Source organism: Battus philenor, unplaced genomic scaffold, assembly GCF_028537555.1.
Source record: "Battus philenor isolate CCGP_79_NKW_IND1 unplaced genomic scaffold, ilBatPhil1.0.hap1 SCAF_7, whole genome shotgun sequence".
Taxonomy (NCBI): domain Eukaryota; kingdom Metazoa; phylum Arthropoda; class Insecta; order Lepidoptera; family Papilionidae; genus Battus; species Battus philenor.
In genome coordinates, this window is record NW_027181737.1 from 9346231 (window position 1) to 9367073 (window position 20843).

The 20843-nt window shown below is 32.7% G+C and overlaps 2 protein-coding genes across 2 annotated transcripts in view; both read left to right on the forward strand.

The window, feature by feature from the left end:
• Positions 1–10581, forward strand: part of Stacl (Stac-like) — a 50399-nt gene extending 39818 nt beyond the window's left edge. Inside the window, exons 10-18 of the mRNA XM_068774583.1 lie at positions 2271–2438; positions 3256–3432; positions 4061–4173; positions 5499–5658; positions 6166–6243; positions 7203–7345; positions 7981–8211; positions 8793–8969; positions 9904–10581. Of these exons, the coding sequence (XP_068630684.1) occupies positions 2271–2438; positions 3256–3432; positions 4061–4173; positions 5499–5658; positions 6166–6243; positions 7203–7345; positions 7981–8211; positions 8793–8936 (1214 nt within the window). The 3' untranslated portion in view covers positions 8937–8969; positions 9904–10581. The remainder of the gene's footprint in view (positions 1–2270; positions 2439–3255; positions 3433–4060; positions 4174–5498; positions 5659–6165; positions 6244–7202; positions 7346–7980; positions 8212–8792; positions 8970–9903) is intronic.
• A 5443-nt stretch (positions 10582–16024) lies between these two features.
• The window catches only part of Tgi (Tondu-domain-containing Growth Inhibitor), a 28532-nt gene continuing 23713 nt past the window's right edge, over positions 16025–20843 (forward strand). Inside the window, exons 1-2 of the mRNA XM_068774345.1 lie at positions 16025–16457; positions 20210–20313. Of these exons, the coding sequence (XP_068630446.1) occupies positions 20217–20313 (97 nt within the window). The 5' untranslated portion in view covers positions 16025–16457; positions 20210–20216. The remainder of the gene's footprint in view (positions 16458–20209; positions 20314–20843) is intronic.

Here is a 20843-nt window from a genome sequence, read left to right on the forward strand (position 1 = left end):
AATAAAATATCCTAAGACTGTTAACGACATTGAGGAAAATAAATTGCTAAGTAAATGCTTTCCCAGTACAGGAACTTTCCTAATCGAAATGAACAAGAGCCACTAAAGCTGTCTAAATTTTTTTTTAAAAAAAACTTGTAAAAATAAAAATAAATATTGGTATAAAGAAATAGTTTTATATGATCTGTGTAAATTGTATAAATGGATGCATATTTTACAAACATTGCTATAATTACACGCGACACTTAGCTCTTCATATATCTGTAGGCCTTGAAACCATGTTCTATATTAAGAACAAAACTATCTAAATAAACGTAAGCCAATAAATAATTACATAAAATAATTAAACTTATTAATTCAAATTCATGGCTACGCCAATGAGCTACCACAATAAATTATATCATAATTTATGTGTACAACATAACAATAAATGTGTTTCTGTTAAAAGAAACGAAAGTTTGTAAGACATGTAGTTTACGAAGCAATTCGCAACCAATTAAAAACATGCTACGTCGGTTAGAGTGGTTAAGAACGTGTAGAAGACTAAAACCTCCGATTAATTTAATAGAAGCATTACTGGGGCTTCCTTTACCCTTTTTCCAACGTTAACGCTTTCCGAACTGGTCGTAAGGTTCGGCCCTCTAAGGCGCCCCTGAGTTGGAATGTTAAAGGCGTATTGAGTGCCATTTCAGGACCCTCTCAGGGGCCCTTCCATCAAGTCAATCGATGAAGCGCCTGCCTTAGTTATCTAAGGGTTAGATGGCTTCCCAATCTGATAACAATGCCTGGGTTGTAACGAGCCGAGACAAGGTTCCCAAGAGGGCTCTCGAGCTACGAAAACGAGATTTAGGCTAAACGCCTTTTATGCTCTGCCTCCCCAAGTCAAAGAAACAGTGTAGATTTTGTTAAAAAAAGAAGGCACTATTAAGGTGTCATATTTAATATAAATTATTTACTACTGACTATCGCCTAACGATTTAATATTGTCACATACAACTAATGTAAAGATTGACTACAAAACCGATAACAGACCCCGTGTAAAAACAAAAATATAACTCTTCACGAAAATTATATTGTAACTGCACATATAAAGTTCATAAACAAAAAACTTTTGTTCTCAGCATGGAGTTAAAATTCAATACATTGGCGGGCAGATTTTCCGAACCTACGGGTCACTGACAATTTAGGTCGACCTCTATGACTAACTTCAGTAACGATTTTATAACAAGTTGCCTAGAAAAACTGGAGTATGCCGATCATAATCTCGTTAACCCTGTAATTGCACTAGCAACGGCGTCCTTCATTTCGGAACACGGTTTTAAATTGTGGTAGTAATACACGTGGTAGTGATTCGCGTAGTATGCCTCTTTCAAAAAAGATATCACCGGATAACATACATATACGATTAATAAAATAATCAGAAAATCACCTAATCTTATTGATAAAATTTATCTAGAAGCAATAAAATGTTCGTATTAAGTATGATGACAAAACATTTTTTTCATTTAGATTTCAATGTTTTCGTTACTGTTTGTTTGGTTAGCGTTTACAGTTTTTACGGATTAACAATGGCAGAGTTCTGAGGACTTTTAGTACAAATCTCTTATATAATAATTAAGCCCAAATTCGAGAGGAAATCTCATTGCGGGCCCGTAACATTGAATATTGTTGCCGCCGAGCTCGAAGGTCTTTTGAGCCGATGCTTCATAGAGTAACTAGGCTCAAGCATTCCAAAGGCCTCTTCAGTGTGAGCTGTCACTCAATATGCGTTCAGCTCATGGATGTTAGACTCGCCGTGGGTGTCGAACCTCGACTTCATCGGTTTCTGTATGGTTAAAAAGAAGTAAAATAAAATATTCTTACCACGCGATTTTGGGCTTGGGTATTTTTACTTTTTATATGAAAAATCGAGGAAAATTTTTTAAAGTTTATTTACATTTAACAATAGTATATAGGTATCTTGACATTCGACGATTTTTTACCGTTTTATAGTTAGTATAAAGATGTCGTTGTTGTAGAAAATTTGAGATTTCTGATCAAAATAACGCAACTAATAGTTTTGGTAGCCCTCTTTTAATGTTTTTTATGTAATCTTCTCAATGTCATCAAAACCGTTTAGATACGCAAGTAGATCCAAAGGGATTATATATTATTTATGGAACTTTTTCTCAAACCTCGTACCTAACAAGGTCAACGTTTAATAGCGTTCCGTTTTCCAAGTGATATTTTTCATTTCGAACAATATGCACCATGATAACTTATTACCGCAGGGCATACACGTCAGGGACTGCGTTGCCGCGTGTGCAAAATGAACGTGCACACCGACTGCATGCCTCAGGTGGGCAAGTGTCAGACAAAGTCGAGGCTTCTCCGCAGACAGAAGAGTACCTCCGAAATTGAATCGCACAGAGTTCAAGAAACCGCTTTCGAAGAAGAAAGTAAGTATTAATTTATGGTTCAATCACACAATACAATGAAAAAATCAATAATATAAAATATAAAAATAGTTCTGGACATTTTGTTTCGTACATCTTTTACTTTAATAGAAGCATAATACTTAATAGAAACATGAATATAGAGTGGTGTATTTGGTGGTTAAAACAAAGAGTGCATATAGTATCTATAACATGATGTTTTTATTAAAAATTTCAGCTATTCTACACCGTTGGGTGACCGATACTTTTATTAATTTATATCGAGCGGTCTAAAACAAAGGACGGTTTAGATAATTTCAATACTTCGTAGTCAATATTCGTGTAATAATAATACGTCACTTGAATTTTTTTTAATCTCCTTGAAGAAATGTAAGTTGCACATCGTATGAAGAATAAATTTATGCCTTGTTAATAATAAATATTCGATTTTAACAATATTACAGCAAAAATCAATTATATGTGTAAATCACGTGCCACCTCGATAAAAGACGCTTCCATGACACTCAGATAAAACAAACAAAAAGCGACACATTAACGTTACACATCAGCAGTTAACTTGACGTTATTCAGGGGTGGAGGACGGCTGGCTGCCCGGACAGAGGCTTACCAAGATTTGTTTCAAGGGATCGGTCGAGTTTGATGACGATTTCGATAGCTACTATGACGAGGGTACGGTATGAGTCCATCCGGCGTGATACCCGTGCACTTTAGAAATCCAGTGAAACTAACTGTAGCGACATCGCATTCTACGAATATTTATCCCAACTAATACACATGTTCGTCCTCATGTAAGTCGACTAACATTTCGCTCGGTGCTCAGAGGAGGAAGTGGATCAGACGTACCAAGTTCTGAAGCGCGCCAACGAAATAGCGAAGCCGGGAGGGCCGGTCGTACGCGTGTCCGCGCCGGAGGAGCCGGGCGCGGTGCGCTCGCCCGCGCGGCCCACGGCTGGGTTGGCCGTAGCGCCGCAGTCAGCCGCCGTCACCTCCACGTCAGGTGTGGCGCGGCGCTTGGCTTCGCTCGACCGCGCCGGGGCCCGAGCCGGCCGCTTCTCAGTTCACTCGTTTTCAGTAGTGTCGAGTTTTGCACGCACTTGAGTCGCGGGCGCGGGGCGGGGTGCGGTACTGAGCGCTGCTTGTCGGTAGGGGCGACGCGGCCGGATGGCGGCGTCCGGCGGCGGCTCTTCGCCGGGGTCAAGAGTTTGTCCATGTGGGGCTCGAAGTCGCGCCGCGGCTCGCCGCAGCACCGATCCGTTTCTCTGCCGGAAAGTACGCGCCCACGACCGTAGCGCATCTCTGTCACAGCTACAATGAGCTTTGTTTGTCCCTGTGGGCTCCAGTGTCACGTTGTGTGTTCTGTTTCGTTTTTTTTATTTTCTTTTTTTGTATTTATAGAAGCGTTAGTTTGAATAGGAACGAGCATAGATTAGGACGCTCTATATTTAGGTAATCGCACTAGTTGCTTGACCCTGTCCTGGCTCTGGGCTTTATCATGACTATTCGTCGCGGGACATGCATAATCAAACCCTCTTCCCTTATAAAAAATTACTTAAACTTATTTTGTTTTGTATATTGTTTTCATTGTGTTTTATTTATTTAGTTTACGTTAGTGGGTATCTTTGCAGAATCGGAGGAGACAACAACGCGACCCTTTGGGCAGCCCTTATGTTTCGTTAAAGAAAACGGCGATCCGCCACCTTCAATTCTCAAGCCAACAGCCAGCGTTCGCAAGAAAAAATAAATTTTTAAATCGTAGCCAGAAAAGCGAGAGCAATTATAATTTTATCTCTTTAATAAGAGCACTGAGTCCGGGAGGCAAGACGGCTTGCCCACGACAGCCGCTACTCAAATATTTTTATAATTAATAACCCCGAAACGCCCCGCGTTCTGTGATATCTGTATATTGTTACTGTTACAATAAAAATCAGAACAAAATAGATTTTTTTCTGGGTTCCCGTTATTTGCACTATTGTATTTTCATTTGATACGCCTCTTCCCTCTAGGCGTTCGGTAAGTGGATGCATGGCTTGGTGAGGCGTGCTGGTGATCGCATGCATTTGTCTTTGCCGTTAAATTAACTGCAACGTGTATCTCTTGCATTATGGAATCCTGGTACTAACAACGAGAGCCATATCTTTGCTGTTCTTTCAAACTCGTCTTTAGAGAATTAATCTTACGTACTCAAAGCTACGATAAGTTTATTAATACAATTTCTCAGTGGACCTGTGACTCGGCGCATTTATTTTAGACTAAAGTTACATGTTACATAAGGGGAAATAAAGTAAAAGTTTTGAAGTATTGACCGACTCGTGCCTGTTTACTTTGTCCACACAGGTTCGATGAGGAACTCGAAGAGTGCCCAAATGTTGAGGCAAGCAGACCGCACCAGTCCCTTACCTGGTATAACATGTCGGACACTTATAAAAATAATTCCCAGTAGATTGTTTTAATTTTGATAGCAATTATTATTGCATAAAAGAACATTTTGTAACAATACATCATTCACAATCACATCCCGTCACGATCCCCTTCAGATAACAGTAGGTGACTTACTGAGTGAAATAATAGCGATTAGTTTCAACATTTACTCTCTTGTAGAACGTTTTTAGTTTATTGGTTATTTATTAAAACATTTTCGATATTTGCTGAAGAGTTATTGCATTTTTATTCCTAACTGTTGTTTATCAAAAGCATTTTGGTTTGCTATGCTTTACGCACACTATTCAATGTATATTAATAATTTTATCGAAGAAAACTTGAAACCGAAAGCATGAATCTTTATGTTATTGCCCTAAATCACATAAACATTACAAGGTAATTGTCATTAAAAGAATAACGCGGTTTTTTTTTTCAAATGTTAAAATTCATGCTATCGTTTCAAAATTAACATTATTTACTTACATTTAATGGATAAAGTGTTTTTTTAATTTCTACATGTATCACGTTTACAAAATAACATAATACTTACATGACCATTGTTGTTTGCAAGAATATATTCATACCCAACATTTTAGTTTCATTATCCGAAGTGAGTGAACAAGTCCGAAAATTAGTGAATTGTAAATACAATGCTCATGCAACGTGACTGTTGTAGCGCCGCATTCGCCGAGACGTCAAAAGTTGAACCTTAGAATGAAGAGCCTGTCCTTGGATTCGCCCGAGTGTGGTGAGCTGAGACGCCGCCCAGCCAGAGAGCAGCCCGCCCAGGGCAGCCGTGTCCTCTGTACGATCAGTAACATTCATGCACGAGACAAACAACCTTAAAATTTACTTATTACGTACCCTTATACCAGTTGTCAGTCCAATATACGAGTGTTACTTCGACGCTTTTAATGCGATTAAGATTTCCCTTACAAAAAGAATAATAATTTTATCTAATAATTCCAAAAATCTGTTTTTGTCTTACAAAATATTTAAAGGTTGTTTGGATTCGGATATGGTTTGATGTCGACAATTCGATGTTGTGAAAATATTAAAGCAATGTTCACCTCTAAATCTACCCTTCAGCTTAGCTTTTCTGTGTAGCAGCTGTGTTGTGATTGATATCTACCATCGTGCAACGATGATAAGGTGAATCGCTTTACGATCTCCGAGTTTCCACTACTTGTCTTGTGTTTCGTGAATTAGCATCCCTGGGAAAAATACACTCTTATTCTTATTTCGTTTGTCCGTCACATTTCATTTTTTTGTTTTATTTACGCATGTTATTTTTTATTTTATTATTTTCTAGGTAACAGCAGAGGAACAATTATCAGATACGACTCAAATAGAATAAATAATCGCACGATTTCTAGCTATTCGCAATCATGTACGTTTCAATTTACTATATTTTATTTATACTCACACTGAACAATGTCAGTAAAAGATTTATGTTTAAAAAATTTTTATTACATGTTTAATGATACGATGTAGCTTTCACTAAGTCGACTTTACTAGCACTTCTCGTTTTGTTATTTCGTTATTACTAAATGATACTTGATATTCAAAGGTCTGTCTTCAAACAACATTGTTTAGTTGAGCGTTATATAACACAGTGTTAGATACAGCAATAATTATGTAAACTTTATCAGCATGTTGCATGTTTTATTCTGCTTATTTTAAAGCAAGTGTTCGCAGAAGTTTTGGTAAAGTATTGTATATTTTTGATACACTTTCTTTAATTTAAGAAATGCGTATACAATTAATAGCAAATGTATATATTTTAAAAAAAAACTTTAATTCCATATAACAGATGGAATATGTTTATGATATTCACGTAGGGTCTTTATTCGAATACTGTCAAAAAGTTACAGATTAGGTTATGAAATGCAAATGATTTATATATGAATTGTAAAGCAAATACGCAAACGATTGATTTATTAAGTTATATGGGATAATCTTTACCTACGATTCTAAATAAACTCCGTTAACCGGAACATTAAAAAGCAGGGGAATTTTCTTTTGCTTTTTAATTTACATTTATTAAAATCACTGATTCAATTTCAAATAATATGAATCAAATTTTAAAATAAATTTCTTTTATAATAGATAAAGCAAAAATGTCATTATATGTTAATAATGAAAAATAACTATTGTGTTGATAAGTTTTAAGACATCTTATCTTTTTGGCCATATTAAAGAAAAAAAAATTCAGATACTATTAATTATATCCTAGTTTAACTATTTTTATATAAAAAAAGCTTTATCAATATGAATAAGTAAATCAGGAGAATAATTCAGTACTTTTTAGAAAACGGAAATATAGAAACTAACACAACTTCTCTGCAGCACCCTCATCTCCAGTACACAGCAGGAGGTTACTGAGCGCGCGCGGAGGCCGTATGAGTAGTGTGGAACTACCGGATGAACCAGACAAAAGCCTCTCCTCAAACAGCGGAAGCCCTTGTCCGTCACCTGTGAAACAGCCGAGCGTACGTAAATTATTCTGTTTCTCGTAATTACTTAGTATACGGGGTAATTGGTTATATTTGTAAGAGTATTAGTAAGATAAATATCTCATTAGTTTCAGGAATAATTAATAAGGTAGTGATAACAGATTAAGAAAAAACTATTTAAAATTCGGATCACTATGTGTTTTTAAGAAAAACTGATAAAATACTAAAACTTATGATATAACTTTTAGGAGAGTAAATCATTTTATTAGACGAATTGAGTTTTTGTTTGAATAAAGGTAGATTACAATAGAGCAAGGATATAACTCTTAAATATTTGAATTCACTCCCGATCTTAATCTACACTTTTATAACCACTATATACATATGTTCAATTATGTCCCATAATTACGACTATTTATGTTAAAGACAATTTAAAAATTGCTCGTAATAAGGCAGATAAACTTCTTTAAACAACAAACTGTAAATTTGACGTGCCATAAATATAATAGTATTAATATGTAAATTTAAGATTTTTTTATTATGAAACCTATTCGTGCTGCTACAATTAATAAGAAAAGAGTTTTATTTATACAACAATGTTTTACTAGGTTCAAATAGAACAACCGTAAACTCAGCTCTCGTATGCTCAGTATAACATTCTTCTGTTCCAGAAACATCAACGCCTTTTGCCTACAAATCTTTACGTAATACTGTACAACTTTAAATCGCGACATGTCGATGAATTGGATCTTAAAGCGGGCTATAAGGTAACCGTAATTGATACATCTGATCCTGATTGGTGGAAAGGGAAATGCTTGGGAAAGATTGGATACTTTCCTTCTAAATACTGTACTAAGCTACAAGCTGGAGAGAGACCATTACAAGTCACACACAATCTTCAAGTAAGTAATTCCAATATTATGTAGATTATGTATATACAATTTATGAGTTACTTGTAACTAAATAAGAATTTAGTCCGCAAATTTATTAGCTTACTTTCTCTTTGTTTTCTACTACTAATTTTTAGCAATATTTACTTATGTACATATATATGTACACTTATTAACTTGTCTAAATAACTTTTTACCTGATAACTATAGAGAAATCAAAACCGCTGTACCACACTTTAGGGAAGCGCAGCGAGGTGGGGCTGAAAAAATGCGTTACAACAGCTACCGCGAGCATTAAAGGTTGAGTAATAGAATGGAGCGGCCAGTATTTCCCCCCGTCTCGCCGCGCGCATACCTAAGGCGCCAAACAGCGGTTTCAGTAGTACTAAAATAAATTTGTCTTAATTTTTCTTTTAATTAAGGAATTCTTCCTTCTTGTACGTTTATCTTTTAATTAAAACAACCTTCTTCATTTGCTTAATACATCTTATATGTTATCGGTGAATATTCCGTGTAATCATTTAATTTTAAGTAACAAATAGAGTTATACTAGTATATGTATAGTTTTTTATTTATACATATTACATTTGTAGGTATCCGATGGTGACAATGGCTTAATGTTGCTTCGCGATCAAATTGTTATTCAAGTCGGAGACGAGGTTGACGGCATGGTAATGATTCGATCTGGAGATAATCGTCAGGGTATCTGTCCTGTTAAATTTCTGCAGGAGGTGTGACGCTTCAAGCTTCCGAACTTTAATATTATGAAGGTAATTTAAATAGCATTTATTATAGTCCTAACACGTGAGTACGCTCCCATTAGGTTGATCGACGACATATAGTAAACATCGCAGGAAGTCAACGGATGCAGATAGCGCAAGACTCGTCATTGTGGCGATCCTTGGGGGAGGCCTATGTCTTGCAATGGACGACTTTTGTCTGATATGATGATGATAGACTTATCGAATGTACAGATACATATTTATTTAAAACTGAAGTGTTTAATAAGGAAGACATTTTTTTATTAAAAAAATATAAGGATGCGAATGAATGAAAATGGCGTTGACGATAAACTTACCTGTATGTAGGCTGGTAGTCTCTTATATTAAGTTATCGTATATTACTAACTGGGACATTAGTTGTGTATAAAGTTTAGCTTATTTACTGTTTAACTTTCTTGTTTTCATTTTTCTATTCACTGTGACTTATTCGTATCACTCTGTTTTCACACGTACTTCATTTCTACTTTAATACTGTGTATTACTAACATTTGTGGGTTACAAGTTACTGACAAAATATTTAACGTGTAAAAGTTAATTTGATCCTGATGATAAATAAAAATAAAACTTAATAAAAGCGCCTTCAAAATTAGTCCTAAAATATCAATATCATTCAAGAAATCGAGACTCGCTTACTTAAGATTCTCGAACTGTATGTTCAACTAAGCTGTAAAAACAGTTAATGTTAACAGCTTCGAGCATAAAATTGTATGAAGGGTCATAATAGGACCTATAACAAATAAAATGAAGCACTGCTTACAAAGCTGCATTTTTTGTTACAGATACAATAAGTTTTTTTGAAACCGCGGTCGATAAATATAAGGCCTTTGAATTCGAATTTGTTAGAAATTTACAGACAGCATTTTTATAGTATATAAGCTGAACAAATTGTTATGGGTTTAACACGTTTTTTTAAAAATTTCAGCGACGGGGCTCATTATCTGAACAAATGTACACCGAATACGAACCAAAACCTTCCCGTAGTGCACCCGTTACACCTTGTGATAGCGAATCGAGTGGTTGGTCAAGAGATACATACAACAGCTATAGATCGTATAAAGATTACGATGGACCCGAAGAAAGGACGTGGTGGTGGCAAAGGCCGTTAGATGTGAGACGCAGTCAATGCCGTAGATGCGGGGCTTCGTCATTAACTAGACCTTTGAGGTTGTTGCCGTGTGCCGGTGTAGCCCCTGAAGATTATACTTATGAAGATCCCCGCCCATTATTGTCTCGTAACCGGCCCTTGTTATTTGTAAAACAAATCTTCCTGTAATCTACCAAAGAGTGTCACTGATGTTTAAATACCTCTGTCTTTTTTAACTAGTTTTTAAAGAGATTCAATATTTTAACACGTGGTTGAGAATTGTAAAAAAAAACAACATATTTATTTTGATTATTGAGTAGTGACATAATATATTTTTCGGGACTCCATAGCAAATACTTGCCCTATCAATTTGTACACCTATAAATTATTTTTAATAATAATTATATATGATTACATCCACCAAAACTATTTTATCTTGAAATTTATTAGTACTCGTAATGCAAGAATAAAAGACCTATTAATGTAATATGTTCCTTATTAATGCCCATTGAAAAAAATTGGCCCATATTTATTTTCTTACAATTATCTATGTTATTATCTGCACTTGTAAGCGGTAAAGATATATATATATATATATATATATATATATATATATATATATATATATATATATATATATATATATATATATATATATATATATATATATAGCATTTGTAATAACTAAGAATCGATAAACGTAACGTGAAATGAAAATGATTAAAATAAAGCAATGTTTAAAAGTAAAACTTTCAAAAACCTATGAACTCATTCGAAGGCCTTATAAGGCCTAGCTAATGGTTAAACTGACCTGACTATAGTAAACTGTTAATAACAAGTAGGAACTCGAATAATTCATTATTTAATTTTGTGGCTGATACTATTTTTTTTTTTCAAAACATTAACGTGGTATTCGAAGAATATAAATCAGATATTTTAAAAAATTTAAATGAGAGTAAAGAATAGATATACACATTTTTTGGAGACTTAAAACATTCCGAACCTAATCGTTTCCAAAGAATAACAATTTAAACGATAATTATAATATAGTCGTAAGTCCGACGTAAAAATTATTTTATTCAATATAGTCATATTATTTTTTTGGTCTGCGTTAATATCAAAAGTAAATTAGAAATTTTTTTTATTATTAATTGTAAATGATTTATTACTTTGTTATTTTATATATTTATGTTTACTTAATTAAAAGTCTAACTGTAAGACTAAAACAAATTTCCATTAGTTTTTTTTTATTTAATGGAATCAGGCGTTATCTCGTGGAAGTCCATCCTAAGTAAGAAAAGGACCAATATTTAGCCACTTCCGCACATGCAGTGGTAGTGCGATTTTAGATGTGGTTGGCACTAATCGGTGTAACATAACTCCTGAAGATGCCCCGTGGAGGGGTGAAACACGTGTCGAGTAATTTGACGGTGGCGGTTGTGTGATTCGCATTGTTTGCCGTATACGCATTTATCAGCGGGCTGGCGGGCGGTGCACTTTGTTGCACGACTACCACTGCATGTGCGGAAGTGGCTAAATATTGGTCCTTTTCTTACTTCCATTAGTTTGTTTAAAGACAAAAATATTGAATTTATATTCCATCCTTTAATATAAGGAGTCATTTCTCATTATATTAAAATAAACATAAAATGACTATTCGAATCACGTATGAAATAAAATTAGTTGCATAATGTAACGACGATCTAGTTTGTAAATCCTAATATACAACTTTTATATATATTTTTGATTTTCAAGTTTGAACCGTCCCCTTAAAGTTTTAATTAAAATTACTGATACCTATATATCTGATACATATAGATGGATAATAAGTCACATTGCTTGTAAATCAGTTATAACTTAATGTAATAAATGTGTAGTGTATAGTAATAGAAGTCAATGTAATTCATATCGACACAGAATTATTTCTACGTATATATATAAATCAAATTAATAGTTATTTATTTATTATAATATTTTATATTGTATTTTATGTTCTGTCAAAATAGTACTCCTATTTGTATTTCATTACATTTTTTTTAAATAACCAGTTCGCATAATTTTTAAAGATTTGTTTTATTTCCCTTTAATGTTTTTAGAATTCATTATATTCAATTTTTTAAATGTTTTAGTCCAATTTATATTTATTAATATTAAAATTAATATATATAGATTAGGAAATGTGTTGGGTAAATGATTTAGGTAAAAATAATTGAGTAGAACTATATTTGTAACTAGACAAAATAATTCCGATTTTCCAGATAAAACTTAAATTTAACGTTAGGTAAGATTGTTCAGATGTATTTAACGGTTATGTTGTTAAAAAACTTCAATTATCAAATTTTACTTTAAAACCTATAATACCAAATTTTATTTAAAAAAATTAAAAACCAAAAATCCTTTCTCAATTTTTTTCGCGATAAACTGACGAAAAAGAAATTTGTTACCAAAAATTATTATATAACTAACGAAATGTGGAACCAAGAAATTTAATATTTCAATAATCCTAACGGTAAAATGTCATTTATTTATCGTAATGGAATATATATATACATATATAAATACCAATACGGGCACATGTCAAAAATACATAAACTTATATTCATCAATCTAAAGTATTTTTATAAATTCAAATCTGTTTATTCGCCAGGACAGTACACGTACAGTAATTTTTTTGTTCGTTCATACGTCGTTTACATATATCTCACCTTTATTGAATTTTGTTTGTTAATTTAAAGAACTAATTATTAAAGTGATAGTAAAATTATTAAAGTAAAATTTAATCCCAAACATATTTTATGTATGTAATGTAGTTAAAAAGCACCATCACCTTTAGCTGCTAAATGTAATGCAAAAATAGTTAGTTGTCTTAGTAGCCGTGTACACATATATATAACTGGACAGAAACCTATCAGCTTTTTCACATTTGTGTCAAATTAATAGGTCTGTATATGTTAACCCAAGATATTTTAAACATAATTCAATAATTTATTTTTTTGTCAATTTCTACCGATATGTTTTTGACATTTTGTATGTAGTGGCATAATTTTATTTTAAGAAGATTTTTAGATTCCTAATGATCAAACCGCGACAAGTAGTTTTGATATTGATCTAACTACTTACACAACCTACATTTCCTCAATATTTCTGACTAGCCTAATGTGTGTGTGAAGTATTATCATAATAATTAAACTTTAAATTTTTGCGGTTGACCATTCTTTATTAATAGAAAAACAATGAATAGAGGAAACAGTTCGAAATTATCTGATGGTTGCACGAATTTCGAATCGTTAGTTTTAGCCAGCTGTAAGAAAACAATAAACGATGCCCTTAGTCACACTGTAATTGTTAAGTTATTTAAGTTATTTTTAGTCTGTGGATTGCTTAAATGCGTTTTGATCATGATCATTTCGAATGTTTTCGTCTTTTAAGTGAACCATCTTTTTAAGAATAGTCGGTTTTTACGTTTCTGTAAAAAATAAAAAAAAACGTAAGTAGTTTCTTTTGGTAAGCTTACTATCTCTATAGCTTTACTCCACTTTTTAAAAAACGGGATTGAAATATATCAAACAAAAATTAAATATGGAATCGTAGAATCGTTACTACCATATTTGTCCTACTTTAAGACCCTGTAATGTCTCATTTTTTTCCTTCATGGCTCGTGCAGTAGTTTCCTTTTTTTACGTATATAAATTACAACCAAAAATGTTTTACTGCAACTTTTTAGTTATAATATCCAAAAAAAATAATAATATACTGGCACAAATACGTTTTCTTTAGGCTATGTAGTAAAAATAAAAAGTTCAGAACTCAATTTAATTTTTACCAACATATTTCTAAAATAGTGCATTTTAGGTCGCATATAAAATTTGAAATTGAAACAATAACGAAATTGAAACAAAAATGTTATTGAAGATAATAAAAGCCAATATATTTTAAATTAATTAAAATTTATTTAAAAAAAATTCTAATTTGATAGGTATTTATGTCTTTTGTTATAATGCTATATATATAAAAATGTACATGCTTCCATAATGAAACGAAAATGTTTACATATTACGAATCAAATGTGAAAAAGTTGAAAATTGTAATAGGTGTCATTGTTGTATGAATTTTTAGTGTAACAGTAATTATCATCACCGATGTTTAGTTCCTCAGACATTGAATTGTTCTGTCTAATATACTATAAGGAGTTATGATCATTGCTTGTTTTTTTGGTAAAATTGCGTTGTTTCTATCGATGTTTAACATAAAGTTGTGTTAGATAAAATAAAAATTGTGTCACGTAGTTTCATTTTTCCTTGATATTACGTAACAAATAATAACGATGTTATGTCAGCAGATGTCAAGACGACCTAGTCACTTGCTAATGTATGTCAGGATAGGTAGGTAGACAAGCATCAAGCCCCTCACATATCTCAGGCGATGACTAACACATCACATACTTCGCGTACACTATAGCAACATATACCAAATGGTGCATTACTTATAGAATGATTTCTGAAAATAATGAAATATCTTAAGGCCCATATCATGCCTATTTTCATAATAGTTACCCTGCTATGGACAAGCAAGCGCAGTTTGTAGTATAAAGAGGGTCTCACAGTGTGACATGAAGGTAAAGTATCTAATTTTTTGTAGATTGGATATTTCTTACAAATGATAAATAAGAGCAATTCACCGAATACGAATATTTTGTCAAGCGATCTCAAATAATTATTCATATCGGAAGTAGTAAACGTTAAACTACAAAATAACTTAATTATTTTTATCCTAATTGATTATATACATTCCCCACGAATCAAATATTACATAAAACTAAAATTATATTTAATGGAATTATTTTTGTTAACTTTAACATCTATTATAACGTAATTAAGTTATGATTCAAATTTGAAAGCTGAAAATAGATCTCGTAAGCAATCGTCAAACAATCGAATATCAACACCAATTTATATAGCACGGGACGCTGTGTGCTTAGCAATTAGGTAGAAAAAAATTGGCTTGACTTAATGTAATTAGACTCTGTATGCGACAGAGTGCATGAATATTTCTCGTCAGATAAATGTGAAATGTTAAAATTTTATTCCTCTTAATAAATGTGTCGTGATTATGTCATCAACATATTACAGGAAAAATTATAAATGTTTTGTTTTACTTCAAACGTTCAGCCCGCATACGAACTTCAAACAAAGTTATCAACTTATTTTGACTTCTATATCTAATTCCATTCCTGTATTTGTCATTTTTCTTCGTTTGAATTGGTATCCTTAATGAATTTCAAAGCATTTCAGTAGTAGTAGTATTTACAAAAATATGGATAAATCTGCATGAGGCAAATTAAAGTTGCTGCTTAAAAGATAATTATTTAATAGAAATAAGCGGCATCTAATAGCATAGCTTACATCTTTTCATAACGAACTTATAGTTTTATGCGGTTACAACAGATGGCGTGAACAAAAACACAAAACATTAAAGATCCGCAATACTGAAAAAAACATATTTCGTTAAGAAATATAAAAAAAATTAAATTAAAAGAACGGAGGGTATTTGTGTAGTAAAGTAACGAACCGAAACGATAACAAATTATTACGTCACGGTACGTGAACAGAGAGACTACAACGACTTGAATAAAGAGTGTGGACCCTACTTTTCGCCTCCACGCCATGTGTGTCGATAACCCTGCAGTAGACGCGGCCACCATCACGCTTGCGCTTCGCATCGGTAGTCTCGCAAAGGCGGCCTTAGCTTGGACGCATTCCGACGGTTTTAGTTACAATTAATCCTGTTTATTAAGGATACCATCAAATTGGAAATTTTATATTTTACAGTTTATTTTATTTATAGTGAAAGTAACATTTTGTTTCCAAAGCCATCCTTATTTAAAATGATTCAAAAAATTCTAGTGCCGCCTCTGTATTTTCGTTACATTCCATCGAATAGGTGGCAGCACTGAAAATATTTGACATTCTTTGAATTCCTATCGTAGTGGGCTCGGCTCAAATGTCAAACGCGACTATTTCGTCAACAGAGTCGTGGCGCGATAGTTGGATTTTATAAAATAATAACAAATACTGCTACAGTGTATTCGTTAAACTATGGATTCAAGTCGGTAGAAATTGATAAATTATTTTTTGTGGGCGATTTATTAGCCAGTGGTTAAGGTACAACGAATGCTTGTATACATACTGCACTACGTTTCTTATTGATTTTCGTGTTCTTTGCCGGTTTTTGTCACTGTAATGAAGTTTTTGTACATCGGTTAACATTTAAAAGAAGTCTTTATTAAATAAAAAAGTTTTAACTGTGTTATTCATAAAGAAAACTAACTACACCGTAAAATATTCTTTGGACATTGCTCGATAATTGCGTTACGGACGTGGGAATCGAACTTGGTAAGTACCCAGATACTCGTTATAATTGTTATTTTGTTATTTAAATTTTCAAATCATTTTATTATTACTTCATTACTAGTAAAGATAAACAAGAATTGAAATATTCAAAACAGGTAAACGAAGATAACTCTGTGAGTTGAATTAAATATTTATTATCGCTGTAAGACTTTATGACCGTAATTATAAATGTATCTGTTAGAATAAGTAGCCACATTACAGTGTAACGTAATAAGTTCAAGTGCCTACCGGTTTGATTTGCGAACGCGCGGCGCAAAAAATTTCGCCGCTACGGGACCGAGGCATTCGGCGAGTTACATGGCAAGGAATCTCGCGGACATAATAGTGAGGAATGTGAACGATACGCGACGTATAAACGTTTGCACACATGCGCGTCTGGCCTCTATGTACGCTGATAACAGCCCGATAATACGACGTCCGATTAGCCAATGTGACCCCGTGCCTACACGATTGCTTTTATTCGTGCGACTCTGCTTCGATACATTGAAATGAGTCCTTGTTATAAAAAAATTCAACAATAACATTGTGTTACCAAATTTTAAATTTCGCTTCAATATTCCAAAAAGGACTTCTGTATCACTACATTTACTTGTTGTTTGTTTTATAATCATCTTTACAATAACTATAAATTATTATTACAGTATTTATTTATTTCTTTAACTATTTTATGGGCATTTGTCATAATTTTAAATAGTAAAACTATCAATGCTATTACATATAAATTTATTATACTCAATAATGTTTCTATATATTATAAATATGATATGAAAACGAATGTTCTGTACTCCAAATATGCTACTTCAAAGTTTCTAAATGCAGTTGCAGTACGGCATTGTGTGTATACATTAAAAGATGTATTGAATTTGGGCGACCCCACCAAAGAGAACATCTGCTCCGTTCCATTTTTTCTACCCTGCAGTAGACACGTGCGCGAACGTATAGCAAGGGTGGCAAACGTAGCTACAATGCGGGCCTTCTGTCGAATGTAAATAAAACATCCTTAAATTGACCCTAAATAGTACTGACGAAGGTTAACTTTCGTATGACAGCCGGGTTTAACCAAAATAGATCATTATTTTTACCAGGAATGTCAAGGTTTCACTAACACGTGATGTTCGTTTCGGGACGATAATTTTCAGGTAAAAAAAACATCGTTTTGTTCTGAAGATCGTTTGTTCCTAGATTTTCCATAAGACACGGTTTTATCTTTAGATAATGATTTTTAAAATATACTATTGTTTAAAACTATCTATTTACTACACACTGTTTTAAGAGAATTCGTTCCTATTTTGTAGTTATAAAAAAATTTCTAATCCCATCAATATTTTAAAGTCTATTCAACTTGCATGTTTTCACCATTTAAGTAAAATAACTTCATCTTCAACTAAATTATGTTCCCAATTTACCCTTATAAAAGCGTGAGCGTAATATAACATAAAATCATAGCTGAAACCTAAATTGCTTTATTGTATATAATTAAACAAATAGTGAAATTGTCTTTTCAAACGGCATTGAGAGTACACACAACATTGTATTTCAAAATATATACATATAGAATTCAAATACAATGTTTCAGTAATTTCACGTAAGGCTAGAGTTTATTACGTTGAGTTTTGTTCGTTTTAAAATGTTTTATCTAATAGGAAACAATAGAACTACGTAACAGCACCAAAAAACTTGATCGGTGTAGGTATCGACAAAGTCGAATGATTCGTCGACCTCCGGACAGATATACCATCGACAATCGTGAGTCCGCCTCAGGCGAGAAAAATTCTATTGTGGCTGTTGCACTAAATTCCTCACCATTAACGTCGTCATAAAGCCATCACTCATACTCGTACGAATGTTTTGTTTGTCTCTTCCCTTTTCGGTTCAAAACTACGTTCTCGACATATGAAAGCGGCGAACGTCATACGACTTCGCATTCCAGAAATTTCCCGGCGATTAGTACACTCGTTAAGATTCAGCGATGAGGTTTATATGTATTGAATTATGTCAATCATGCTTGGAATGTGCTTAAACGTGGCTTATTTAGATGTCGTTTGTTAATACTGTTATTTTCATCGCTTGCATTAAAAAACGATTATACAGCTGCCAGTACAAATTACGATTTATTATTGTTATGTTAATTACAGTTTTCATTTACGAACGAATTGAATTAAAATTAACGTGTTAAATGTGTATAATTGCTGTGAATGCAATTTTTTTGAGAAATCGAAACATCAGAAATTTGTGTAATTTCTATCACTTGGTAAACGCCTCAAAAAATAACGATAGAGGTGACATTGCTTGAAAAGTACATAGAGGTTTTGCAATCTGCTTAATTTCAAACTTCAGAATTTATATGAATTATCAATAGATAAATAAAGGATACCTTTTTTTAAACTTAATTGCCGTAATTGATTGCGAATTTTTTTTCGATTGTAAACACTAACGAGAAACATCCTAGTAGCTATAACCATGATCGAATAATTTAAGTTCGGTGCCTTTTGTAAAAAATTATTCCTAACGATTTTTTATCATGTTGGCATTTTTCCTTTACCTTTATCCTTGACACCACTTCTTCGGTAGCAAATGTGTCGCGGTTGCGTAGTGGTGCGAATATTTAGATCATAACCAAATGAAAATGTCATATAACCGCAGGCAATCTTGCATTCGGTTTATACATTGAACTGATTGGCTATGTTCCCAGCGTATCGTGTGCCCTAGTATTATCAAACAATACGATATTTATTATATTTTCATATTCATTATGGTACCTCGCAACTGTTAATTATTGTATATCAAATTTGTTACTAATATTTAATTCCCAAACAAATATAATGTAGGAAGTACATTAAATTTCGTTCTTGTGTAATCGAGAAGGAAATAAATACATTAAACAATGTATACGTAAATTCAATTGTAAATAATGGTCGTATCAAGTTGAAGTTACAAGACAAGAGGACATTATTTCTCTTGATTAATATTTATTTACCTATTGAGTGGCGACCGAATGTGCGTCTATGCCATGTCTAGTCGTTTAGTCGGCGAGTGATTTCCGTCATTCCGGCACTCGCATACCAACATCTCATGATCGTGCCGCGGCGACATTAAATACACGCGCCAAATATTTTTATGCGACCAGACATGGATTCCGTTGAGATATTTCACGTAAACAGACTATACTTAGCGCCCGTCCTTAGCACAGTAAAGATTTCATTGTTTTATCATTTTTATAAACAGGTAACAATAATGTCGTGAGGGTTGTATTATTTTTTCATATTTTTACTTTCGACGTTAACGTACATTTATATTAATTATCGTATATTAAAATCGTTTCTTATATATATATTTTTTAAACCGAATACCGCTTTTATATAAAAATTAATAGGATTTTCATTCATTTCTTTTTTCATTTTTTTTTTCTATTTTTTATTATGATAAAAGAAATAGTTTATCTCTTAATGCTACTGTCGATAATTTCTCGAAATTCGTTACTATCCTAGGAGTTTTCAATCACAAATGACGATTTGAAAACAAAGTTTAATACAATGATAAAACTACTAATAAAGAATAAAAAACCACTAAATTTGGACAGTACAACATCTTTTGAACATATATATGAGTTATTGTCGTGTTAAAAAATGGTTTGTTTCGTATATATCCAAGTTTGGATTTGTCTCATATTAATACCATTATTTATGTTTATAAAGTAAATATATGACGTCCACTGAATAGTTATTATTTTTCAGATATAAAATGGAGAAGATTGAATCGGCTCTCGACGTGTTATCCCGTGCTGCAACTATGGTGCAACCATGCCCTGCATACCCGGCCAGTGATTCAGACAGCTTCGGTAAACATTAGACAATATGTTATTTTTTTATAAATGCTAACCTTATTTCTTTTTGATTACTATACTCTGTATTTATATATATTATATAAAATAATTTACAAATTAAAGGAATTGTACGCATTTTGTTACAATATTTTGTATAAAACATATATACATGCGTTAACATGTCTAAGTTTTCACGTTTAGTCAAACTGTTATACATTATTAAACCATATTTAGACAAATGAATTAAAAACATTCTGGTTATATATAAGGACATTTAATAAAATACGTCTATTTGACAAATTGAAAGAATAATATTTCTCATATTTTGCTTAGCGCATATAAAAGCTCCTAGAAAAAAGAATGTCTTCTATTTTTATTGTTCCACTACGCATTATTAAAAAAAAGGTTTTTAGTGCTTGTGGATATCTTTGTATATTTAATTTAGTTTTTAAATAGTATAAATAATGCTATTATTTATGACGCCGATGTTGATGTTTAAAAATTACTGAATATTTAGAATGATAAAAAAGCGGAATGTGCTACCA